The sequence below is a fragment of the Schistocerca serialis genome, chromosome 5 (genome assembly GCF_023864345.2).
Source record: "Schistocerca serialis cubense isolate TAMUIC-IGC-003099 chromosome 5, iqSchSeri2.2, whole genome shotgun sequence".
NCBI lineage: Eukaryota > Metazoa > Arthropoda > Insecta > Orthoptera > Acrididae > Schistocerca > Schistocerca serialis.
Window position 1 is genome coordinate 86,519,295 of NC_064642.1, and position 27,517 is coordinate 86,546,811.

Here is a 27,517-nt window from a genome sequence, read left to right on the forward strand (position 1 = left end):
GAAAGACTAACAAACACCATAAGGGTATTTTCTTTGCGAACGACGGACAGGAATGAGATTTTGCATCTCTTTCGGGCAGTACGAAAACTATTTTTGTGTCATTGTGTATTTTTTGTGACTGACAACTTCACATTTTAGTTGTTAAATATTTAGCCTCCAGTCTAGATATTTTCTCCCATCCACTTTACCCAAATTATGTGCAAAGTAATTATACGAGTATCTATACGTATTCTGCACGTTAAAACTGTCAGCTACACAGTTATTAAATCTCAAAACACCATTAGCAATTCAGGACGTATATATTGTACATGCTGTAACTCGCTCCCACACATACAGTCCATGTTTGATGTATGACCCGCAAGTAATAACTACATTCCATACTATAATTAACGCCTTGCAGCGACAGTCAGCATATTAGATAGATCATTAAAGCGAAAATTGCCAATTAAAGCACAGCTACAGATAAAATTGCAAATGTTTCAAAATTCCACTGGTAACCCTTATAGAAATGACAGAAACATATAATAATATGGTTCCATAACAGATTATACTTTAATTTGATTTGATGCCAATCTCCTTTATGAGTTGTATAATTTGAGGGAATGGCTATATGGCCTACAGTCCCAAAAAAGGTGGAAAATACTCTCTTTTGTTTTCTTTCTGTACGCCAGACGTTACAAGCACTTGGTGAAAAGGTATTGGCGTGGCTATGAAGTACTGTGTGTTTATAGTTAAACTGCATTTATTTTGTGACGTGGTGCTCTGTTCAGTCATTTCACTCTTTTCTCCCCTTACGTTCCATGCTGAAGTGCGGTTCTAAAAACTTTGTAAAACATCCATCTGTTGTTGTTGTTGTTGTCTTCAGTAAGAAGAGTGGTTTGATGCTCTCCTCGTTAACTTATTTCGCACAAGCCTCTTCAACTCCCTACTTATAACTTCTCGTGCGGTCCCACTTCCTATAAAGAAAAGACAGCTGAAGAAGAATTCAGAAACATCAGTAGATGGTACAGGGCAAACGGATTATCATATAATTTTACACGACACTCAGTACATGTAGTTCAGCACTTCTCACATAATTTTAGAAACCATGAAAATAACTTCCTCAAATAATGAAATACAAATAGTAGAAATTATTTGGTTTTAACCGGAAAAAATCGCTATCTAGAATTAATGATGTGATAGTAGATTAGCTACTTTTGCTGTATGTATAATTACAGCAGTAGGTGAATTAAAAATGAAGAAACTACTTTGTGTTGTATATTTACATTCACTAATGAGTTGTGAAATCGATTTCTGGGGAACAGCTTGCCGGACAGCAGTTGGTCGTTGGCAGTATTTCTCTTTCTCAAAAATTAGTGAAAAGTATAAGACATTGCGATCGAAAACAACCTGTACAAAGACTTGAATGAATTAGAACTAATAGAGAGAGGACTCAGAGGAATTAAGTGCCAGGTAGAGTAAATGGTGCAGTTTAAGAGAGAATTAAAGAGATTCCTGTTGGGCAACTCATTTCACTTTGTTGAAAAGGATCTTCAGAAATTCTTAAATTTAATGTTTTATGTTGTTTTATAACTAGAACTAGCGTTGTAACACATATTTTAGTCATGCTAAGTCATTTCATGTATTGCATTGAAAGTGAATTGAATTTACATTTTTGACATCATGCTGCATACCAAAGATCACTCTCCGCGGGATTCATGGACTAATACCTTAAGATTACATTATCTAACTCAAAATACTTTATAAACACATTTTTTATGTACGAAGAAGTGTGAAAGTGAGAAGGTACTGAATATAGTGAATAGGGTGTATGTTCCAAACTTTCTTCCCATTTCCAAAACCCCTTGGAGGGGGTGGAGGGGGGGGGGGGATGCTTCGTCCTCACGAAAATTGTGTAATTTATTCTGTAGTCCAGGCACCTTCTTTTACGCTTTTCATCGTCCAGAAGACTTGCGTAGTAAGTTCAAATTCGAAGAACCGCACTCGAGGAAACACTGGAAACACTAGTCATTCTTTCAGTCTGATGAAATAGATTTCATTCTTTTGGATACCAAGCCACTAGATTCCACCCACCGCTTTGAATGCTGTTTTCTTTCTAGCGTGATATTGTAGTTCCATCATAAACTTACAGTAACAAAACGCCACCCAAAATTAGTTGGATCTCTTTTAACTGTAAAACATTGCCGAGAAATTAGTTTTCGTCTACGTTTTTGGTAAGCATTCAATAAATGTGCACACATCAAGCATAAATCCTTCTTACATCTAATCCTTGATATAACACGTACTTTGCTGTTGCTTCTGACATGCTTACGACGTCAGCTATTTCATTCACCTTCAATCGCTGATCGTCTTGTACCATTTGATGCAATTTTCCTGCAATTTATAAAGTCTTCAACGTCGATCATTTTGGCAAAAGTCCATCCATGTTTGATTTCGGATGACCGCATCATAATTGTTTAAAGTGAAGCAGTACGCTCCTTGTAAATCTTCATCAACATTGGATAATTTCGGTTCCTGTTAATCTGCTAAATAGTCTAATAAATAAATATATTAATGTGGCTCAGAAATCTAGTTTGTACATTTTAACGAAGCACCAACAACACATCTACAGTAAAAGCCCCATAATCTTAACTATTCCATATATCAGCCTTCCACTTACCTTATGCGATGGTGCAAGTGTAACAACATAGTAAACCATATTGCTTTGATACCAATGGTGTCTCAGTGCCAATGCCGAAAAATGTTCTCCTTGTCCTCGTAAAATTGCAGCATAAGAAAATTTTATTATGAATATGCTTCTTTCACGTTTGGGTATGCTCTAAAACAAGTCATTTAGCGTCCCTTATAACCTACTGCGCCTTTATTCCATCGTCCTCTTCCAGTCAAGATCGAAGATATTCCTCATAAACACTCGTCCTGCTGCCTTTTATTAAAATATAAACTAATCAAAAAAGTTTTGCACCTCCTCCGCGACTTGCGTTGATATTCTTTCAAACGGAAACCTTTGCAACAGTACTTGGACCAGAGGAAATCGTTACACACAGCCACCTGTGTAATCGAGGTGAAATTGAACTTGTGTTTACAAAAGCACACTGCGTCTCTGATCGTGACGGGAACTGTGATTTGTGTATGCTGTTTGTTGAGTACCACTTCGTTGGGCTACAGAGTTGTATGGCAAGTGTCATCGTAGGGAATGCTTTGCATTTCTTCAAGCGTACAAAGATTCATTACATATAATGCAACAAGGAATAGAGTCTACCTTCTCTTGCTGACAGTACGGGTAATGTCACTGATGATAATAAACAGAAGGCCGAAATTCTAAACCTAGCTTTCAAAAACTTGTTTACGGTAGAGGACTGCAGCACCATCCCCCTTTCAGTTATCGAACAAACGCAAGGATAGCTGACATAGTGTTTAGTGTATCTGTGTATTGAAACAGTTAAGATCCTTAGACACCAGGAAGGCATCTGGCCCAGACTGTATCCCCGTAAGATTATATGTTGACTATGCTACAAATATAGCACCATTCTTATCCATCATCCATCAGAGATCATTGGAACAGCGGAAAGTTCAACGGGACTGGAAGAAGTCCCAGGTCATAACAATCTATAAAAAGGGTAGAAAAGCGGATGACATAATTACCGGCCAATTTCACTGACATCGATTTGTTGTAGAAGCAAGGAACATATTTTGTGTTGAGACTTAATGACCTTTCAAGACTCTGAGAAGCTCATCTGCAGAAACCAGCACGGTTTTAGGAAACAGCGGTGTTGCGAGACACAGCTGGCCCTCTTTGTGCATGATATACAACAGGCTCTAGATACCGGCTACCAGGTTGATGCCGTATTTCTCGACTTTAGAAAGGCGTTCGACTCCGTTCCGCATTGTCGCTTGCTCCAAAAAGTGCGATCTTACGGCCTATCCGATGACGTATGCGGTTGGATAGAAAGTTTTCTAACAGACGGGGAGCAGTATGTCGTCCTGAACGAGGTGACTTCAACAGAAACAAGCTTAACTTCAGGTGTGCCCCAGGGCAGCGTAGTAGGTCCGCTGCTTTTTACGATTTACATAAACGATCTAGTTGATGGTATTGACAGCGGCATTAGAAAAAATGTTCAAATGTGTATGAAATCTTATGGGACTTAACTACTAAGGTCATCACTCCCTTAGCTTCCACACTACTTAACCTAGATTATCCTAAGGACAAACACACACACACACACCCATGCCCGAGGGAGGACTCGAACCTCCGCCGGGATCAGTCGCACAGTCCATGACTGCAGCGCCCTAGACCGCTCGGCTAAACCCGCGAGGCGACAGCTGCATTAGACTATTTGCCGATGATGCTTTAGTCTACAGGAAAGTAGAATCACACGAAAGTTGTGAACAAATCAATGAGGATTTGCAGAAAATAAATGCGTGGTGTAATTACTGGCAGTTATCTATCAATATTAGTAAGTGTAACCTACTGCGTATGACAAGGCGAAAATCCTCATTAATGTATGAGCACAAAATAAATGCCCAGTCTTTGCAAGCGGTAACATCCGTTAAGTGTCTGGGTGTGACTAATCGAAATGATCCCAAATGGAATGATCAGCTCACACAAGTAACGGGTAAGGAGAACTCTCGATTGCGATTTATTGGTAGAATCCTGAAGCGATGCAGTCCTTCAGCGAAGGAAATAGCTTACAATATGTTAGTTCGTCCAGTCTTAGAGTATTGTTCTTCTGTATGGGACCCTTACCAGTTGGGTCTGATTCAAGAGATTGAGAAGGTCCAAAGAAGAGCGGCAAGATTCATGACTGATAAATTTAGCCATCGCGAGAGCGTTACTAATTTCATAGAAAGTTTGAAGTGGGACGCTTGCAGACACACGGTGCGCTAAACGGAAGGGGCTGCCCACTAAATTCCGAAACCTGATCTTCACCGAGGATGTAGAGCATATATTATTACCACCAACTTTCAAATCGCGCAATGATTACCATTCAAAGATAAGGGAAATTAGAGCTCGTACTGAGACGTTCAAACGGTCGTTTCTCCATCGCGCGATCCGCGAGTGGAACAGAAGGGGGAAACATGACTTTGGCGAGAATTGTGCCCTCAGCCACACATCGCTTGGTGGCTAGCGGAGTGTATATGTAGATGTAGATGCAGATGTCAATGAGAATGAGGCTCACTGTACTGTGCACGAACAATGGTACTGTAGTAAAGAGGCTCCAAGTGCAAGTGGGATACGTCGCTGCCACCGGCCATCTTATGTCGTGGCGGCAGAGAATTCTCATAGTCCAGAGCCACTACATGCATGGCTCAGCGGGCGCACACCATTGGGTCCGCCAGGATACCACGTGGTCACAGTCGGAGTCCAACGGAAACTTGCAGTTGTGTTGCTATTACATCCATGGGGTGGTATCGGTACGTGAGACCACACTATTTGGTCTATCGAAGTACCTCGAAGGGTCGTTTCAAATCTAGACCACGTGCACTTTGTCCCTTTACCGCAAAAATGACTGTCAGCACTGGAATTTGCAGTCAAATTGGCGCACATCAACGAAAGTCACCCCTGTAGTGAGATATAAATCGTCGAAGCATCGTAATGACTTCTTGTGGTCAACACCGCCAGCTGTCTCATGGGCACCCAGAGCGGAAAGCAACAACCATGTGTGCTAATATTCTGTAGGCAACTGGGGAGGCTGATTCAAGCCAAGCAGTAAGCAGGCTTCTCCACACTATCAATCTGGTCTCTAGGCATCCGTTGTGAAGAACAGTACGACACTGTAAAAGACAGTAAAGACCATTACCAATGCACGCCTCAGGCATGCGTTCAACTACGAAGTGTCATCAAAGCACTCCGTCTTCAGGCCACAAGTGTCCCATCGGGACAATCCGACCGCCGTGTCATCCTCAGTTGAGGATGCGGATAGTAGGGGCTTGTGGTCAACACACCGCTCTTCCGGTCGTTATGATGGTTTTCTTTGACCGGAGTCGCTACTATTCGGCCGAGTAGCTCCTCAATTGGCATCACGAGGCTGAGTGCACCCCGAAAAATGGCAACAGCACATGGCGGCTGGATGGTCACCCATCCAAGTGCCAGCCACGTCCAACAGCGCTTAACTTCGGTGATCTCACGGGAACCGGTGTATCCACTGTGGCAAGGCCGTTACCGAGTGTCATCAGCCATGTTTTGAATTAGTATCATGCACGTCATGTCTTGGGTTACTATCATGTACAGATGTCGGACGTGTCTCGTCGTTATTGATGATAACTTGAGGACATTCCAGTATCGGGACGGGATTCTTGAAACTGCTGTGCACCCTTGCTGATCTGTCCACTGATTAACTGACTGTCCCATGTCAAAGTCAGTTAGCATTTGCTTTCATACCTCTCAGAAATGCAAAAATACAAACATGTTCAGCATTGACTTAGTGTGTCAATTGAACTGAACTACAAATTAACGATTGATAATAAAAATTATTTAGTCTCTGCCCATGCGTGAAAGAGCCTGAAAGATCAGAAGTCCCACAGAAAGAACCACAATGATGGGAGTCACATAACTAGTTTGCAATATGGGTGATAAGTCTTATTTGCAATTAACACTGGCCTCTATTCAGGACTTACCACAAAGTCTAAATCCTTTCGATAGTAAAGTGACGGCGACTACTCAGCACAGTTGATAGTCTGAGTTAGACACAAGTACACCATTCTTGGAACACCGAGTCCGGAAGAGCCCAGGCTGGAGGAGGTGAAGTTCCCTGGACGGTGGCTGGCTGCTCGTAGTGCCTGCAGTCCAGTATCCTCCACACTGAACTGCTGCCCAAAACCACGTGTTGCAGATCCCAGTGACGGCTCTGCTTCGGCACTGCTTGCAGTGGCTCAGCGAACGAAACTGGCAGAGAGCGGCCGGGTGCCGTCGTAAATACACACCCGGCGGGATGATGTCTGCTCGGTGCTTCGAGTGGAACGCGATTCGCGGAGGCAAAGTAGTGGCTACGATTGTGAGGCTGTTGTCGGGAATGCGCACGCTGCTAGTCCTGGTGCAGGCTCAAGTTCCACTTTAAACGAAGACCGTTGTGTTTTGGACACAATCCAGCTAGTTGATACGCTGTGCCTGTCGTGCTGCTGCTGTCACGATCTGCCAAGGCAGTGTCTCCTGCGGAGCCGCAGAACGCGCAACTTGCAGACCACACCTGCAATGCGCGCAGCAGTGATCGCAGGCGAAGATCTTGGATACATCACCTGTAGTCGCCTTTTGCGATCACACCGACCGTACCTCGTGTATATCATCCTAAAGGAGACACGTATCAACCGAATGGAATGACTGTCATATCTGCAGACGTGGACACAAATGAACATGCTTGTGACTAGTTGCAGTGCCTTGCCCCAGAGACCAGTCTCGCACACTGGACGGCCTCAACAAAGCAGCCGTCGAAAACTGGGGAAAGCTTGAGCAGCAACATCTTGACCACATCTACGAGGATCCGAGCGTGTAACAATGCGACAGATGGACCAATACTATACTGACTGTTGCCCAACAGCATATTTCGACTTCACATTCATGCGATAATTTTGTCTTTACTTCGCAGTAAAATATATATATATATATTTTTATTTAATAAGCCTTTTTCTTAAATCCAATGTGAGGCCACCTCGTAAATACACAGGGTTTCCCGGGAGGAATGGTCTACGCCTACATCTAAATGGTTACTCTGCAATTCACACTTAAGTGCCTGGCAGAAGGTTCATCGAACCATTTTCATACTACTTCTCTACCATTCCACTCTCGAATGGCGCGTGGGAAAAAGGAACACCTAAATCTTTCCGTTCGGACTCTGATTTCTCTTATTTTATTATGATGAGCATTTCTCCCCACGTAGGTGAGTGTCAACAAAATATTTTCGCATTCGGAAGAGAAAGTTGGTGATTGAAATTTCGTAAATAGATCTTGCCGCAAAGAAAACCGCCTTAGTTTCAGTGACTGCCACCCCAACTCGCGTATCACGTCAGTGACACTCTCACTCCTATTGCGCGATAACACGAAATGAGCTGCCCTTCTTTAGACTTTTTCGATGTCCTCCGTCAATCCTACCAGGTAAGGATCCCACACCGCGCAGCAATATTCCAGCAGAGGACGGACAAGTGTAATGTAGGCTGTCTCTTTAGTGGGCCTGTCGCATTTTCTAAGTGTTCTGCCAACAAAGCGCAGTCTTTGTTCCACCTTCCCCACAATGTTATCTATGTGGTCTTTCCAATTTAAATTACTCGTAACTGTAATTCCTAGGTATTTAGTAGAATTGACAGCCCTTAGATTTGTGCGATTTCCTATACCCAAAATTTATCGGATTTCTTTTAGTACCCATGTGGATGAACTCGCACTTTTCTTTGTTTAGTGCCAACTGCCAGTTTACGCACCATACAGAAATTCTCTCTAGATCGTTTTGTAATTGGAATTGGTCGTCTGATGATTTTACTAGACGGTAAATTACAGCGTCATCTGCAAACAATCTAATGGGGCTGCTCTGATTATCACCTACATCATTTATGTAAATCAGGAACAGCAGAGGGCCTATGACACTACATTGCGGAACGCCAGATATCACTTCTGTTCTATTCTATGATTTACCGTCTATCACTACGAACTGTGACCTGTCTGAGAGGAAATCACGAATCCAGTCACACAATTGAGACGATACTCCATATGCAAGCAGTTTGATTAATAGTCAGCTTGTGAAGAACGTTATGAAAAGCCTTCTGGAAATCTAGTAATATGGAATCGAGCTGAAATTCCTTGTCGACAGCACTCATTACTTCATGGGAATAAAGAGCTAGCTGTGTTGCACAAGAACGATATTTTCTGAATCCGTATTGGTTATGTATCAACAAGTCATTTTCTTCAAGGTGATTCATAATGTTCGAGTACAGTACTCGTATATGCTCCAAACTCCTACTGCAAATTTAAGTCAGTGATGTGGCTCTGTAATTCAATGGGTTGCTCCTATTTCCTTTCTTGAATATTGGTGTGGCCTGTGCTACTTTCCAGTCTTTAGGAACAGACCTTTCGTCAAGTGAGGGTGTTCAGGGATATGACAGGAAAGATCATTCGAAGCAAAAAATTCTAGTAAATACTGGCTCTAAAAAGGATACTTTAAGAGCTATGAGCACTTCCTCATCTTCCAGATTGTGAAAAAAATCTCTTCTGCTGCAAACTCTTTGCTTTCATATTTTGTGAGATGGGAGTATGAACCAAAACAAGAAAAAAATGACCAGTGAGGATGGGCTCTAAGATTCATACCGTAAGAGCAAAGAGCACCAGTTCATCTTCCTACTGTGGAACACATCTCTTCTACTGAACAAATACTCATAGTACTTCAGGTATGAATTTTAGAGCCCATATTTACTAGATTTTTTGCTGCGACTCATCGTTCCTGTCATATCTCTAAATATTTACATTCCTCATAGGATTCCCTATGTGGCAGACGAGTGAGGTATACACCTACTTACTTTCGTTGATGCCCAAATATGCTGCCAGAGAAAGCACCCTAAAATGCACTTATATTACAGACTCGAGGACTGGAGGTCTTCGACATCTGCCAGCATGTTAATAACTACAAAATGCGCTTGTGACGCGCTCTCTCCATTACATAAGTGATTAGTCGATATCAAGTTCTTTAACAGGGACTGACTTTGTTTCAGAATCCAAAGAAGCACAGGACTGCAATTTTAAAAAGAACCTGAATTCAACTGGAAACGCGGTGGCTTCGTAACGTAGGACAGGAAAGGCACTTTCCCAAACATATTTGTGGCTGGCAGACCAATAAGAGAGAGCCAAACCCACAAAAATAATGTCAATCACATACTTCCCCGCACACAGTTTTGTAAGCACTAGTAAGGCTGAAACAACAGACAGATCAAAGGTACCTCTTACATTAAGCGGTATATCTGTCACACATAACTGCACACAACACAATTTTCCATACCTGGCCAAAGACAACTGCAATTTACCAAGCTCAAATAAAACTAAGAATTTGAGCACTGGCGATACTACGAGTAAACGCGACCATTCGGTCATTAGCGATTCAGCAAATTATTGTCAAAACGAAACAGACACAGAGCATTAGCGCGTTGAAGACTTAATTGTGGGTCCGCACGTTTCTGTAATGCTCAGTCATCTTTAACCCCTGTGAATAGCGTTACATAATTGGGTGGGACGCTGTGAAGCCGCGTAATGTCAAAGGACCACGCCAATAACGTTGCTTCTCTACGCTGTTGGTGGCACAATCTCCAGAAAATGCTCACCGGTCGACCACGACGTCTTCTGCCTGATTCTCTGTCACAAAGCCTTCGGCGGTGAACTCCGCCACAACGCCATCTGCCTCGAAATGCAGAAGTTACTCCTATTTGTTTCCGATACGTTGTCGCAAGTCATAATCGCTAACTGTTTATGCTCCAAAAAATATACTTGGAACCTAATGGTATTCGTTCAGGAACATTGCAATTCCTCTCTTAACAGCGCGCTCAAAAACTACTAAAATCTAACCTTATTAAGCAAAATGAACGATTCGATTCTTGTAGCCAATGGATCCAGAGTTTTGGGGAAACGTCGATGCGTCAATGTTCTTGAAGCTTCAACATCGAAATTCCGAATTTCAACTGGAGCCACACCCATCACGGAAAGCAAAGTTCGGACCGGTGTTTCCAAGTTTGTGTGATCAGTGACTTATTCTTGTACCTCTCCAGCAAGGCATGACATAGTAACGGTCATGCGTCCTCTCAATACTTTGGTGACTAGTCGGTCTTTTATACCGTTAAATTCAAATAAATCAACCAATAAAATTAATTCTTATTTATACTTCATTTTTATAATTTTATTTACCATTTGAAGTTTCATAAAAATGCAGCTTGACGGAGCGAAACGTGGGCTCCAACCCAGTGCCAAGCTACACGTTGCTCCCCTTGAATCTAAGCCCACACATGTTCGGGGATATGTAGGTTGCGCAAAACTTTTTTGAGTAGTTTATTTAGAAACATTTTCCTCTTTATGATCAATCTCATACAGGATCAAAATTAAGTATGAGGACAGACTTCGGGAGATGATTTCTGACAGGGAAAGAAAAAGGAAAGTTTACTTCAACTTATGTCTGGAAATGGACTATGAGTCTGTAATAAAGCAGGTAGTACCGGTATATTATGTGAACTTAAAATAATATTTAATTAATGCATATTAGCCAGCTTAGATATCACTGATGGACAACATCATTATCTGTGTTGCCGGTTGTGTGCTTTCAGCTAAGTAGAGGCAGAATGGTTCATTAGTGATTCCTGAAGCAAGTCGAGATGCTTTTCGTTTACAATAAAGCACACGGAAACTGTCGAGAGTCCTCGCGGATTTAGCGAGCTGCCTACCGTAATAGACTTCCCCATCTGATTCACAAAACGTTTGCAGCCATTGCTTGAAATTTGTGTGAACATGGGTTCATTCAGAGAGATGAACAACTTATATGGTCGCGGCAAGTTCAAACAGCAGCTCTGGAACGATAGGTTCTACACGACACTGGGGCCAACACAACAAGCTCCACGTACGTCGCACGCCAGCATGGAGTTAGCCAAAGGATAGTGTTGTGTAATGGCTCTGAGCACTATGAGACTCAACTGCTGTGGTCATAAGTCCCCTAGAACTTAGAACTACTTAAACCTAACTAACCTAAGGACAGCACACAACACCCAGCCATCACGAGGCAGAGAAAATCCCTGACCCCGCCGGGAATCGAACCCGGGCGTGGGAAGCGAGAACGCTACCGCCGTGTTGTGTATCCTGCGTGAAGACATACACTCTTGCTATCAATTACGATCACTTCAAGGATTATCGATTGCAGATTTTTCTCCACGCTGTTTGTTTTGATGCTGGTTGTTGCAACAGAACATTACCACTATGGGCTGTCTGCCTTTGGTACTCTTCACCGATGAAGCGAACTTTGCTAGAGATGGCATCAGAAACCTATGCCGTTGTCATCTGCGGGCTGTAGAAACTCCTCGGGGAATGGTCGAATCGTCTATCAGTAACGGATTAGTATCAGTGTTTGAGCAGGGATTATTGGCGACCTTGGATCAATTGATTTGCCACAGTGCCTTAATGGACGCACGTTTGTGGAGTTTCTGCGTAAGTCTCTGCCTGTTTTTCTGCCGACTGTGCCGTTAGCTGTGCTGTAGGTAAAGTGGCTGGTGCATGGCGGAGCATTATTCCACTCCCGTATCGTTGTTCTTCAGGACCTCGGCATCTTCCCCAGGAGATGGATAAAACGAGAAGGCTGTTGGTCCTGGTCGCCTCTGTCATCAGTCCTAAACCCCTATGATTTTACCTGTGCGCGCATCTGAAATGTCTTGTGTAAGCTGTACCACTTATTGCAGACCCTCGAACATTGTGTCTGTGCAGCCTGTGACGCTATTTGGTTACAACCTGGAATTTTCAAAAGTGTGATGCAGTCCATGATACGACCTGTCAATTGTCGCTTTGCATTCCGTAGGAAGCACTTTCAACATCTTTTGTAAGATGGAAAAATTAATACCATGTAATGTGCAATGTAATGCACCCGTCATCTTTTGTAAGCTGGGAAAATTAATACCATGTAATGTGCAACGTAATGCACCCGTTACGAACTGCTTTATTGTAGACTCACCATCCATTTGCTGACACGTGTTGTTATGAGTCTTTTTGTTCCTTTTTCTGTCAGGAATCACGTCCTGAAGTTTGTCTCAATACTTGATATTCGCCTGGAATATTGTTATTTATATCATAAATGAACAGATAATCTTGCACTCTTGTAGAAGTAAAGACTTCGTGCAGAAAAACTGAACAGTAATATGGAAGTACTATAAAAGAATGAAAAAATAATTAAGTAAGTGCTATATCTAAGTCCAGTGACTGTGTCTGCTTCTTCCCACTACTGGAGTCATTAGTAAAAATATATCCAAGTTTTCAAACTAAGTGTTAGTAACCAGTATTTACTGTTTGACCCTGAACTTACAGTTTTTAAAGAGAAATAATTTATATAATGATAATCTACATTTTTTTCATGTCTCTTTTCGTCGTCAATAAATGAATCTTATATTCTGTTATGTCAGTGTAATAATAAATAACCAATTTCAATCTGTTTCAGCTGACTTGAAACTCGAGGCACTCTTCATAGTAAGGATAAATGTAAATTTATTTGTACTGTTTGTGCAAAAGGCATTGTCCGTCAAGGAATAGCTGTGTATTATTACAATTTCTCCAAAATATATGTGTTGTAAGAGTTTAGTGTTGAGATTATTGAGTTTCCATATGCATATTTTCATCTGCGCACTTTCTCTTTGGCGACTTCAGGCTATTGAGGAGTGAAGTACAGTGTACTGCATGTGAGGATTAAGGCGGAGGAGACAATAAGCTCCACCTCCCTTTCGCTTTGCTACGAACAAGAGAATTATGGCACTCATCATATTGTGCACCTGTAATGGCGCCCACTATGGCTCAGTAACTGATCCATCACTAGTTCTGCTGCAGGCTACTTGGAAACAACTTTTTTTTTAATGAAAGTGGTTTATTCTTGTTGACTTCAGTGTGTTGAATCCCAACATGATAACAAAAAAAGGCGTATCATCCGCCAGTATTTTACAGTTAACATTCAATTTATTTTTTAAAATACATTTTAGAGATTTTAATCATGTAATACATATATTTCGTATATTGTTTGAGTGAATAACGAAATGGTGTTGAAATTTCGCAGTATGTTTTGCTCTGGTTAGTATGTGTAGTAGTAACTACTACAGTAAGCTCCATAATTCCTTTTTTCTTTTGCATAAGAACCTTATGGATCCGGAAAATTTCTGTTATCGTCTCAACATGTTAAACTGAGCCTCACGGAATAGTTTGTGATAACTTCCCCAAAAATGCAGAAAGCTTCAGATGTCTCCTCGAGACTTTTCCTCATCTACCAGAAACGAAATTTAAAGAATTCCTGTTTGTTGAACTTGAATTCGAAAACTTATGTGAGATTCCATCTTTGAGTATGAAAAAACTGGGAGAGTGGGTTTGGCATCATTCAAGGAGATTGTTACTAAGTTTTCAACCAACAACATGGACCCGCAATGGTTTGATTTTGCAGACGAACATGTAGTTTGATGAGCCTCAAGATTCAATTTTTTTAACAGCTACCTTGATTTTTTTTCGTGAAACAGAATCAGGGCCCCTGAAATGCTAGTATAATGTGAGATTGCTTTTAGTTGCTTCAAACGACGTACATCGGAAAGAAAGTTCTATTAGGTGCTTTAAGGAAAAGAGAGAAAGGAAACGTAAAGCTAAGGTCACAAAATTTACATGTATTAGCGAAGTATTTTCATGTTTATACTTCAAGTAAACCTTTGTTCGTAACGAAAAATTTAATTATTTCTCATACTGGTTATATGTTTTTTGCTAATTTTGTAGTTCATAAACAGGTCACATTGTGACAAAATTGTACATGGTAGAAGAAAACTAAGGTCGAATATGGATTCAGCGCCCGAAAACCATGGGATTAAACCATTACCTAATAAAAAGTAATCAAAAAATGTTTCCGTTGAGCTGTGCATTTAAAATCAGCGCTTCGAAGTTAGTGTACCGTCCGGTTCCAGACCTTCCTACCAAAGAGAAGTCCGCTACCTAAGCCTCAGTAGCCATTGGTGCTAACGAGGGAACCTCCCCATCGCACCCCCCTCAGATTTAGTTATAAGTTGGCACAGTGGATAGGCCTTTAAAAACTAAACACAGATCAATCGAGAAAACAGGAAGAAGTTTTGTGGAACTATGAAAAAAATAAGCAAAATATACAAACTGAGTTGTCCATGTGCAAGATAAGCAACATCAAGGAGAATGTGAACCCAGGAGCGCCGTGGTCCCGTGGTTAGCGTGAGCAGCTACGGAACGAGAGGTCCTTGGTTCAAGTCTTCCCAAGAGTGAAAAGTTTACTTTCTTTATTTTCGCAAAGTTATGATCTGTTCGTTCGTTCATTGATGTCTCTGTTCACTGTAATAAGTTTAGTGTCTGTGTTTCGCGACCGCACCGGAAAACCGTGCGATTAGTAGACGAAAGGACGTGCCTCTCCAATGGAAACCGAAAACATTTGACGGACGGACGGACATATAATAATTGTCTGAAAATAAGAAATTAATCTTTCCACTCGAGGGAAGACTTTAACCAATGACCTCTCGTTCCGCAGCTGCTCACGCTAACCACGGGACCACGGCGCGCGTGGTTTCACACTATCCTTGATGTTGCTTATGTTCAACATGGACTACTCAGTTTGTATATTTTGCTTATTTTTTTCATAGTTCCACACAACTTCTTCCTGTTTTCTCGATTGATATGTGTTCAGTTTTTCAAGGCCTATCCACTGTGCCAACTTATAACTAAATCTGAGTGGGGTGCGATGGGGAGGTTCCCTTGTAAGGAGACAGTCGCCAATGTTTGATGCTACAATATAGGACTGTTAGATAACAAAAGATCACGGATCCTGGGAAAATAAACATTACAAACCGAAAGTGTTCCAAATTGGCAACTACGGACGTGAAGCGCGAAGGAAAGTGCGCAGATGGTGCTACGCCTTGGCGGACACTGCCACCTGACTCCACACGTACGGGACAGACGTTGAGAGGTGTTGTTTTTCTTGTGAATTGCAGTTCCTCCCAAACTTAGCCCATTTACCTCTGACAGAACGCAGCACGTGGGCGAGCGGGCCAGCCTGACGTGCTCTGTGACGCGCGGAGACCTGCCGTTGACCATCAGCTGGTTCAAGGACGGCCGCTCGGCGGACTCCATGCCACGGGTCTCCGTGACCCGCGTCGATCAGTTCAATAGTATTCTCTTGATCGAAAGTTTGTCTCCAGATCACAACGGCAACTATTCTTGTGTGGCGCGCAACCAGGCGGCCGAGGTATCTCACACGCAGCAGCTCATGGTCAATGGTAAACAACCATCTCTCATGTCGCCGCAGCCGACTTTATTATTATTATTATTATTACTACTACTCTTTTTTTCTCCGAAGGAAACTTTTTTTTAATTTTCTAAAAAGAATTTTTTCTATTTCTTCTTTTTCTGCTCTCATGTTTTTATTCTTCTCTCTTTAATTCTTCCAGTTCCTCCTATAATTGAGCCTTTTTCCTTCCAAGACGGGCTTTCCGAGGGCATGCGTACCCGCACAGTGTGTGGCGTGAGCAGGGGGGACTCCCCGCTCTCCATCACGTGGCTCAAAGATGGCGGCACGCTCTCCTCTCAGCTGGGAGTGAACGTGTCAGCCCTTGATCTTTATTCTAGCCTCCTCAGCATTTCTAGCCTCTCTTCCACACACTCTGGCGATTACACGTGCGTAGCCTCCAACCCGGCAGCCGAGGTTAGGTACACGGCCAAGCTACAGGTCAAAGGTAACCGCTTTTTTGTCTTCTGCCGTTTTCTGCCTCTACTACTACTACTACTACTTCTTTCTCTATTTGCGTTTGTCTCCTGCTTCCCAAGTACGTTTCTTTCTTTTATTGTGTTTTACTAGTCAGAAACCGCCACGTCTTTACATTTCGGTTGCTTTGGCACATGGGAATGCACCGGTGACTGGAATCCCAGGTTTGTTTCACAAAGGTAACAGTTGATGCACCTTTTGAGTTGTTTCTTTCTCAGTAGCTAGTGACTTTTTTTCTAACTATTTTTTATCGCATGCAACTATATCTCTTTATTTCTTCAACATTTCTACATATATTTTCTTATTATTCACCCAATTAATCCCGATAGCCAATTTCACTACAAATATTTTGCTCACATTTGTTCCTTTTTAGCAACCCTCACCGTGTAAATAAGCTTTTGCAGCATTTTTATCACCACGTAAAAGTAGTCCTGACACCCACAGTAGTTTCACTTTGACAAATGTGCTTATATTTCGACTTTTCTGTTCAGAGACGAATAACTTGCAAGAAATTCACTGTTTTTTTTTGATCGAGTTACTAACACTTTTGCAATACTGTTCAAAGTGTCATAACGACTGAGCTAAACGTCTTTGGTGTTAATTAGTAGCTGATATAACGCCACCGGCGGAGGTTTCGTCGACGCTGACGTGTGTGTCGTGTGTCCAGTGCCACCTCGCTGGACTGTGGAGCCCTCGGACGCCAGCGTGGAGCGCAACCGCCACGTGACCCTGCACTGCCAGGCCCAGGGGGTGCCGCAGCCCACCGTCGTCTGGAAGAAAGCAACAGGTAGCTTCCCAGTGCCGCCCGCCTACTTGGGATGCGTCATCAGGGCGCCGACGAGAGGACAACTTTAGCCGCGGCGGGCGCATCCCATTAAAAAGATAACTCCTTTTCGTGCAACGCTTAGCTTCAAACAAACTACTTGCTTCCGGAATGAATTTTTCACTTTGCAGTGGCGGGTGCTCTCATGCGAGACTTCCTGGCAGATTAAAACTGTTTGCTGGAGCAGTTCTGGAATTCAGAAGCTCTGTCTTTCGCAAATGCTCTGCTCAAGCGCGAGTCGTGTCCAGTCCTCACAGCTTTAGTTTCACCACTATCTGATCTCCTACCTTCCAAACTCCACTGGACTGGAAAGCACACTACTGGCCATTAAAATTGCTACACCAAGAAGAAATGCAGATGTTAAACGGGTATTCATTGGACAAATATTATACTAGAACTGACATCAGATTACATTTTCACGCAATTTGGTTGCATAGATCCTGAGAAAAAGATTGAATAATCAACGAAAGGATAACGTTCTACTAGTCGGGGCGTGGAATGTCAGAAGCTTGAAAGTGGTAGGGAAACTAGAAAATCTGAAAAGGGAAATGCAAAGGCTCAATCCAGATATAGTAGGGGTCAGTGAAGTGAAGTGGAAGGAAGACAAGGATTTCTGGTCAGATGAGTATCGGGTAATATCAACAGCAGCAGAAAATGGTATAACAGGTGTAGGATTCGTTATGAATAGGAAGGTAGGGCAGAGGGTGCGTTACTGTGAACAGTTCAGTGACCGGGTTGTTCTAATCAGAATCGACAGCAGACCAACACCGACAACGATAGTTCAGGTACACATGCCGACGTCGCAAGCTGAAGATTAACAGATAGAGAAAGTGTATGAGGATATTGAAAGGGTAATGCAGTATGTAAAGGCGGACGAAAATCTAATAGTCATGGACGACTGGAATGCAGTTGTAGGGGAAGGAGTAGAAGAAAAGGTTACAGGAGAATATGGGCTTGGGACAAGGAATGAAAGAGGAGAAAGACTAATTGAGTTCTGTAACAAGTTTCAGGTAGTAATAGCGAATACCCTGTTCAAGAATCACAAGAGGAGGAGGTATACTTGGAAAAGGCCGGGAGATACGGGAAGATTTCAATTAGATTACATCATGGTCAGACAGAGATTCCGAAATCAGATACTGGATTGTAAGCCGTACCCAGGAGCAGATACAAACTCAGATCACAATATAGTAGTGATGAAGAGTAGGCTGAAGTTCAAGACATTAGTCAGGAAGAATCAATACGCAAAGAAGTGGGATACGGAAGTACTAAGGAATGACGAGATACGTTTGAAGTTCTCTAACGCTATAGATACAGCAAAAAGGAATAGCGTAGTAGGCAGTACAGTTGAAGAGGAATGGACATCTCTAAAAAGGGCCATCACAGAAGTTGGGAAGGAAAACATAGGTGCAAAGAAGGCAGCTGCGAAGAAACCATGGGTAACAGAAGAAATACTTCAGTTGATTCATGGAAGGAGGAAGTACAAACATGTTCCGGGAAAATCAGGAATACAGAAATACAAGTCGCTGAGGAATGAAATAAATAGGAAGTGCAGGGAAGCTAAGACGAAATGGCTGCAGGAAAAATGTGAAGACATCGAAAAAGATATGATTGTCGGAAGGATAGACTCTGCATACATGAAAGTCAAAACAACCTTTGGTGACATTAAAAGCAACGGTGGTAACATTAAGAGTGCAACGGGAATTCCACTGTTAAATGCAGAGGAGAGAGCAGATAGGTGGAAAGAATACATTGAAAGTCTTTATGAGGGTGCAGATTTGTCTGATGTGATAGAAGAAAAAACAGGAATCGATTCTGAAGAGATAGGGAATCCAGTATTAGAATCGGAATTTAAAAGAGCTTTGGAGGACTTACGGTCAAATAAGGCAGAAGGGATAGATAACATTCCATCAGAATTTCTAAAATCATTGGGGGAAGTGGGAACAAAACGACTATTCACGTTGGTGTGCAGAATATATGAGTCTGGCTTTATACCATCTGACTTTCGGAAAAGCATCATCCACACAATTCCGAAGACGGCAAGAGCTGACAAGTGCGAGAATTATCGCACAATCAGCTTAACAGCTCATGCATCGAAGCTGCTTACAAGAATAATACACAGAAGAATGGAAAAGAAAATTGAGAATGCGCTAGGTGACGATCAGTTTGGCTTTAGGAAAAGTAAGGGGACGAGAGAGGCAATTCTGACGTTACGGCTAATAATGGAAGCAAGGCTAAAGAAAAATCAAGACACTTTCATAGGATTTGTCGACCTGGAAAAAGCGTTCAACAATATAAAATGGTGCAAGCTGTTCGGGATTCTGAAAAATGTAGGGGTAAGCTATAGGGAGAGACGGGTCATATACAATATGTACAACAACCAAGAGGGAATGATAAGAGTGGACGATCAAGAACGAAGTGCTCGTATTAAGAAGGGTGTAAGACAAGTCTGTAGCCTTTCGCCCCTACTCTTCAATCTGTACATCGAGGAAGCAATGATGGAAATAAAAGAAAGGTTCAGGAGTGGAATTAAAATACAAGGTGAAAGGATATCAATGATACGATTCGCTGATGACATTGCTATGCTGAGTGAAAGTGAAGAAGAATTAAATGATCTGCTGAACGGAATGAACAGTCTAATGAGTACACAGTATGGTTTGAGAGTAAATTGGAGAAAGACGAAGGTAATGAGAAGTAGTAGAAATGAGAACAGCGAGAAACTTAACATCAGGATTGATGGTCACGAAGTCAATGAAGTTAAGGAATTCTGCTACCTAGGCAGTAAAATAACCAATGACGGACGGAGCAAGGAGGACATCAAAAGCAGACTCGCTATGGCAAAAAAGGCATTTCTGGCCAAGAGAAGTCTACTAATATCAAATAGCGGCCTTAATTTGAGGAAGAAATTTCTGAGGATGTACGTTTGGAGTACAGCATTGTATGGTAGTGAAACATGGACTGTGGGAAAACCGGAACAGAAGAGAATCGAAGCATTTGAGATGTGGTGCTATAGACGAATGTTCAAAATTAGGTGGACTGATAAGGTAAGGAATGAGGAGGTTCTACGCAGAATCGGAGAGGAAAGGAATATGTGGAAAACACTGATAAGGGCAAGGGACAGGATGATAGGACATCTGGTAAGACATGAGGGAATGACTTCCATGGTACTAGAGGGAGCTGTAGAGGGCAAAAGCTGTAGAGGAAGACAGAGATTGGAATACGTCAAGCAAATAATTGAGCACGTAGGTTGCAAGTGCTACTCTGAGATGAAGAGGTTAGCACAGGAAAGGAATTCGTGGCGGGCCGCATCAAACCAATCCAGTAGACTGATGACCAAAAAAAAAAAAAAAAAGATCCTGAGAAATCAATACCCAGAACAACCACCTCTGGCCGTAATAACGGCCTTGGTATGCCTGGGCATTGAGTCAAACAGAGCTTGGATGGCGTGCACAGGTACAGCTGCCCATGCAGCTTCAACACGATACCACAGTTCATTAAGAGTAGTGAGTAGCGTATTGTGACGGGCCAGTTGCTCGGCCACCATTGACCAGACGTTTTCAGTTGGTGAGAGATCTGGAGAATGTGCTGGCCAGGGCAGCAGTCGAACATTTTCTGTATCCAGAAAGGCCCGTACAGGACCTGCAACAGGCGGTCATGCATTATCCTGCTGAAATGTAGGGTTTCGCAGGGATCGAATGAAGGATAGAGCCACGGGTCGTAACACATCTGAAATGTAACGTCCACTGTTCAAAGTGCCGTCAATGTGAAGAAGAGGTGACCGAGACGTGTAACCAATGGCACACCATACCATCACCCGGGTGATACGCCAGTATGACGATGACGAATACACGCTTCCAATGCGCGTGCACCGCGATGTCGCCAAACACGGATGCGACCATCATGATGCCGTAAACAGAACCTGGATTCACGCGAAAAAATGACTTCTTGCCGTTTGTGCGCCCTGGTTCGTCATTGAGTACACCATCGCAGGCGATCCTGTCTCTGATGCAGCGTCAAGGTTAACCGCAGCCATGGTCTCCGAGCTGATAGTCCATGCTACTGCAAACGTAGTCGAACTGTTCGTGCAGATGTTTATTGTCTTGCAAACGTCCCCATCTGTTGATTCAGGGATCGAGACGTGGCTGCACGATCCGTTACAGCCATGCGGATAAGATGCCTGTTATCTCGACTGCTAGTGATACGAGGCCGTTGGGATCCAACACGGCCTTCCGTATTACCCTCCCGAACCCACCGATTCCATATTCTGCTAACAGTCATTGGATCTCGACCAACGCGAGCAGCAATGTCGCGATATGATAAACCGCAATCGCGATAGGCTACAATCTGACCTTTATCTAAGTCTGAAACGTGATGTTACGCATTTCTCCTCCTTACACAAGGCATCGCAACAACGTTTCACCAGGCAACGCCGGTCAACTGTTGTTTGTGTATGAGAAATCTGTTGGAATCTTCCCTCATGTCAGCACGCTGTAGGTGTCGCCACCGGCGCCAACCTTGTGTGAATGCTCTAAAAAGCTAATCATTTGCATATCACAGCATCTTCTTCCTGTCGGTTAAATTTCGCGTCTGTAGCACATCTCCGTGGTGTAGCAATTTTAATGGCCAGTAGTGTAGTAGATGAAGTATTGGCGGAAGTAAAGCTGTGAGGACGGGTCGTGACCCCTCGCTTGAGTGCCTCAGTGGTACCTCAGCGCGATCGGTCAGAGGGCTGGCCACTCTCTCTAATAATACACCAAGTAAAGATATTTGCGTCGTTGAGACTTCGAGAGGCGTTGTGAGACGACTGCAGAGAACCGATCTCCCCGAAAAAGAACCGTGACGAAGAAACCGACAGAAAGAAAGAAAGAAAGAAATTCTAAAAAAATGCTAGAGCACTTACCCACGAAACGCGAATGCCCCGGGTTTGAGTCCCGGTCCGGCACACTGTTTTAATCTGCCAGGAAGTTACAACTACTTGCTTGCACAACACAGACTAATTGTGAGACAACTTTTTAAGGGGGATAGGACGTCAAACGGGCCAACTTCGAGATGGAGAGGCACCACAGGACATTTTAATTTACACTGTCTATACTTTTACAAATAAATTCATAATAGTTTGTCAGAATGACCAGGAAGGATTCAGGATTCACACTCATAGCAGTGCAGTGGAAGTTCAAAAACACGAAAAAATAATATTTTTTAAATGTGAAATTTCATGATTTTTTGTCACTTACTGTTGGCTGAATTTGTTGCTATAGGTACACTTTTCTTCATAAGTAAGAGAGATTCTTCGATGAATTTTGGACAGCTTACAGACCATACTCACACGTGTATGAAACTCTAGAATTAATTTAATCTATGGAAAAATGAATGGTCTGTTACGTTTTGAACTTCGTGTTTAGAGAAAACTCGAATTTTATAGTTAATTATCTCAATTTTTACCACAGTTTTTAACAAATTTGGGAAATTCTAGAGTTTCGTACACCTGTAAGTATGGTATGTATGCTGTGCAAAATTCATCGAAGAATCTCTCTTACTTATGAAGAAAAGTGTACCTACAACAACAAATGCAGCCAATACCAAGTGAAAAAATGATGAAATTTCACATGTAAAAAAATTTGTTTTGTTATGTTTTTGAACTTCCTCTGCATTGAATGTGAATCCTGAATCCTTCCTGGTCATGCTGACAAAGTTTTATGAATTTATTTGTAAAAGTGTAGACAGTGGAAATTAAAATGTTCTGTGGTGCCTCTCCTGCTCCAAGTCGGCCCGCTTCACGTCCTACCCCCGTTAAATGAAAGTGGCTTATTCTTGTTGATTTTAGTGAGTTGGATACTAAGATGGTAACCACTACTTTAACTGACAAGGGGATCCTCCATACTGTAAATCACGGATTTTGATGCGCTTCAAATATGTCATAGAGGCACTTACCCTGAGTACCTGGCTAACCGGTTTTTTAGCGACGTGCCTTGGTTTTTGAGAAAATCGATTTTGAAGTTCATTGCGCGGTTTCTATGCGCATAACATTACATATTCCGATTAAGTCTGCGTAGCGTAGCGGTAAAGGTTCACGGCTACCGCGATGGAGGTACCGTGTTCGAATCTGCTCCCATATGTTTCTTTAAGTATGCAAGAACCGACTGCAAAATTTGGTCCTAACATTCAGAAACGAGTAGACGAATTAACTGGGAATACAGAAATGTAGTCGTGTCCTGCACGAAATCCAGGAAGTTGACGAAACTGGTGTACGACGAATTTTTGTATTCTGTAATTCTTCCGTACGTGGGATAGAAATTTTTTTTGTACATTATCGATTCGTGGGGAGGGTAACCAGATTCAGCTTTATACGATCATCTATTCACTGATGAAAGGAAAGCGAGCACCTGCACCCTAAAAGTGGTCCCACCAAAGGGCACTCCTTATTGTTAGCCCTGCAATGTTTATTTTTACCGACAGGTGACAATCTGCACGAAAATTGTTCAGTATGCTGCCGACTTGATGAAAGACAGTAGACAGATCGCTTCTAGGGAAGATTCGATAAAATTGCATTCGCTATTCCTACATCAATTCAGTGCACCTAATTTTGAAAGCATGGTTAGATATACATGGTTCGCATCGAAATAAGCGGTTGAAAGTGAAATATTTTTGAATGCAAAAGAATTGTGTTTCCCGGTATCGCGCTCATGAAGAAACCGTGCACGTGCAAGACGGTTGCTTTCATAAAATGCGCGTGGTGCTGCGAAAATTTGTGCTTCGGTTGTATCTGTGATAAGTATCACCCACAATATTGTTCTGGCACATCAAGACGATGAAAAATAAGATTTTGTATTATTTTATGACAGAAAAATTAGTGACTGAATATATCTTTATAATTTCGCACCCTTACACTGTGCTGATATTCTTTGAAATAAAATTGAAGAATTCGGTCGATTTTGGAAAAAAAGTGCACGAGGAGGATTTTAACACGGCACCTCCAGCGTGGTAGATGTGAACCTTTACCGCTGCGCTATTTTTTTTCTCATTTTGTTCGTTATTGATCGTTGTGTTTGGTCGTTGTGGACGTCGCAAGACATCCTGTTCAAGTCCGGTGGTTCATCCTTCCACTCAGTCTTTTTATTACAGAGGCCAACCGGCTCTCTGACCGAACACGTTGAGCTACCGTGCCGGCAAGAGAGAGAAGGAGGGATTTGGGAGGGAGAGACAGAAAGAGAGATTTGGGAAAGAGAGAGAGATATATAATAGAGGGGGAGAGAGAGGGAGAGGAACGGGGTGGGTTGGGTTGGGTTGTTTGGGGGGGAGGAGACCAGACAGCGAGGTCATTGGTCTCATCAGATTAGGGAAGGATGGGGCTGGAAGTCGGCCGTGCCCTTTCAAAGGAACCATCCCGGCATTTGCCTGGAGCGATTTAGGGAAATCACGGAAAACCTAAATCAGGATGGGCGGGAGCGGGATTGAACTGTCGCCCTCCAAATGGTGATGAAGGACACGCAACACCCACTCCCCTGCCGGGAATCGAACCCAGGCCCCCTTGCGTGATAGTCGGCGACGCTATCGCTACGCTACGGAGGCGGACGTTACGTTGCCTTGCTCGAAATACAACTAATGTTACGGGTATAGATATCGTGCAATGAACTTCAAAATCGAACTTCTCAAAAACCAAGGCCCGTCGCTAAGAAACCGGATAGCCAGATACTCAGGGTAAGTGCCTCTACAACATATTTGAAGCGCATCAAAATTCGTGGGGCCGGCCGAGGTGGCCGAGCGGTTATAGGCGCTACAGTCTGGAACCGCGCGACCGCTACGGTCGCAGGTTCGAATCCTGCCTCGGGCGTGGATGTGTGTGATGTCCTTAGGTTAGTTAGGTTTAAGTAGTTCTAAGTTCTACGGGACTGATGACCTTAGAATTTAAGTCCCATGGTGCTCAGAGCCATTTGAACCAAATGCCGTGATTTACAGTATGGAGGATCCTCTTGTGAGACACAGTGCGCTTTCCGATAGGCAGTAGGTTGCCGAAGTAGACTATTCCTCATTAAAACTCCAAGACCTGGATAGATAGCAATTAACAACTTTTTACTTGTAGCGCGTATACAGTAGTAGGAAGCACACATGAGTAAGTTTGTAGGTGATGTGGGGGAGCGCGATGGGGGGGGGGGGGGGGGGTGGAGGAGGGGTGGAGCGGGAGGGCGGATGGAGACAGGGTGCGAAATTTACTACATTGAGCTGCCAACTCTGTCAGCAGTAACGAACGTAACAGGGCTGGGCATAGGGTCGTTCTGAGTCTGATTCACAGATAAGGCAACTTTAGGTGATCAAACAATTTGTCAGACTTCTGATGTTTATCAAATTATGTGGCAATGTGCGCCTCGAGAAAATTTGTAAGTGCACAGTTTAACGTACAGGTTTGAACGTTTAAGCATGACTTTGTCATACTGTAGGCAGTTGCTTGCCTTATTGTTATCTGTGACATGTAGCAACTGGAGCAGTCTTCGAATTTAGCGTCTTGCATTGCTCCTCGTACATCGTCCACTAGTGTCAAAATGCTTTGGGGCATGACATCCACAGGGTGACAGCTGCTCGAAAGTGAGATGAAATCAAACAAACTTGGTTGCTGCAATTCTCGTTTGTTTGCCAAACACGTGGACAGCAAACAGTGAATTTGACATACAGGGCCCTATGCTTGTACGTCACTCCATGTTGGTTCAACTCTGTGTCAGAGTTCATCGATGTGTCTGATGAATGGTGGCGCGTCAGTCTCTCGGCAATGCCTGTCTCGATATTTTCAGTGAGCGAGGGATGTTGAGAACGTGTTGGTTAGTACAACAGTCAAACACCCTCAGTATCGAAATAGGTCAGGACAGTACGGGCAACGACATTGCCGACGACGGATCGTTAAACCTTAACTTTTCTGCCTTCCTACTATACATTGCTGTCAGCTGAACGTCCCGAATCATTTTTAGCGCTAAGCAAGGTTTATCAACGAACACATTTTTATTTTTCCAATACGAATCTTTTGACTTGGAATAGATTGTAGAGTTCATTATAAGGCTGGTTTCAACTGATTTGTCTGTGTTAATAAGTGCACCAACATGGTATAGGTTTGGCAATAACAATGTACCACATTAAAAGAATGGATCCAGGCAGACTTACAAAACAAATATTCGATTTCATTAACAACAGGAGTAAAGCGAAAACCGACACGGCGGAATTAGCGATATCAAAGCTGATCTGAAATCGGCAGGAATTACTCCAGAAGATGTCCAAAACGGCGAAATCTTCAGTCCAAAATTCACAAATGGCAAGTTTACTAAGAAGTAAACCGAAGAAGAAGACTGGGAGAACATGGTCTGAAGAGAGAATGGAAGCCCACAGGAAGACAATGAAAGAAACATGGGCAATAATTAAGGCAAATTCCCACCCGTAAAAACTTTTCATAGTCCTAAAGGGCTTATTAGTAATTAATAATCAAAATTTAAAAAATTATCTACTGGTGACAACATATTTTCAACACTCTTGTGTGATTTGTCATAATCAGACTTCTGGAAGTTAATTCGTGCTTGTTTTCTATTTCCCACCAATATATATTCATTTACTATTGCGTAAGACCTGAATATCTAAAATCATCAAAACACGATTCAGGCTACAGTGTACAAATAACAATAGCATTACCGTCATAATTACACATAGCTCATTCACCATTAAGAGTTTTCCATTATATTTCATATATATTCATTTGGGATACGTTCGTATTCACTCTGCAGTTTACAGAAATACATCGGAAAGTGAAAACTAACACTGTGCAGGCTTAGAATAACAATATTTCTAGAGCACCATAGGCTACAGCGCTTGTAATCAACATCAGTCAGAGATTGTTACGTCATTCTACTACAGCGTCGTTCGTTTAAGCTAAGATCGAAACCTTCATATTACACGTTCCTGCCCCGTTTTTGCCTACTTCTTTGTTTGCAGCTGCAATGGTTAATTACAGTTGCTGCCTTGGTTCAAATGGCTCTAACCACTATGGGTCTTAACATCTAGGCGCTTCAGTCTGGAACCGCGCGACCGCTATGGTCGCAGTCTCGAATCCTGCCTCGGGCATGGATGTGTGTGATGTCCTTATGTTAATTAGGTTTAAGTAGTTCTAAGTTCTAGGTTACTGATGACCTCAGAAGTTAGGTCCCATAGTGCTCAGAGCCACTTTTTTGACTTAACATATCATCAGTCCCCTAGACTTAGGACTACTTAAACC

At 42.7% G+C, this 27,517-nt stretch overlaps 1 protein-coding gene and 1 pseudogene across 1 annotated transcript in view; one reads left to right on the plus strand and one right to left on the minus strand.

The window, feature by feature from the left end:
- Positions 1–27,517, plus strand: part of LOC126481760 (Down syndrome cell adhesion molecule-like protein Dscam2) — a 723,682-nt gene that overhangs the window by 504,871 nt on the left and 191,294 nt on the right. Inside the window, exons 8-9 of the mRNA XM_050105715.1 lie at positions 15,682–15,966; positions 17,119–17,238. Coding sequence (XP_049961672.1) covers positions 15,682–15,966; positions 17,119–17,238 — 405 coding nt within the window. The remainder of the gene's footprint in view (positions 1–15,681; positions 15,967–17,118; positions 17,239–27,517) is intronic.
- On the minus strand, positions 6,046–6,162 carry LOC126482779 (5S ribosomal RNA; annotated as a pseudogene).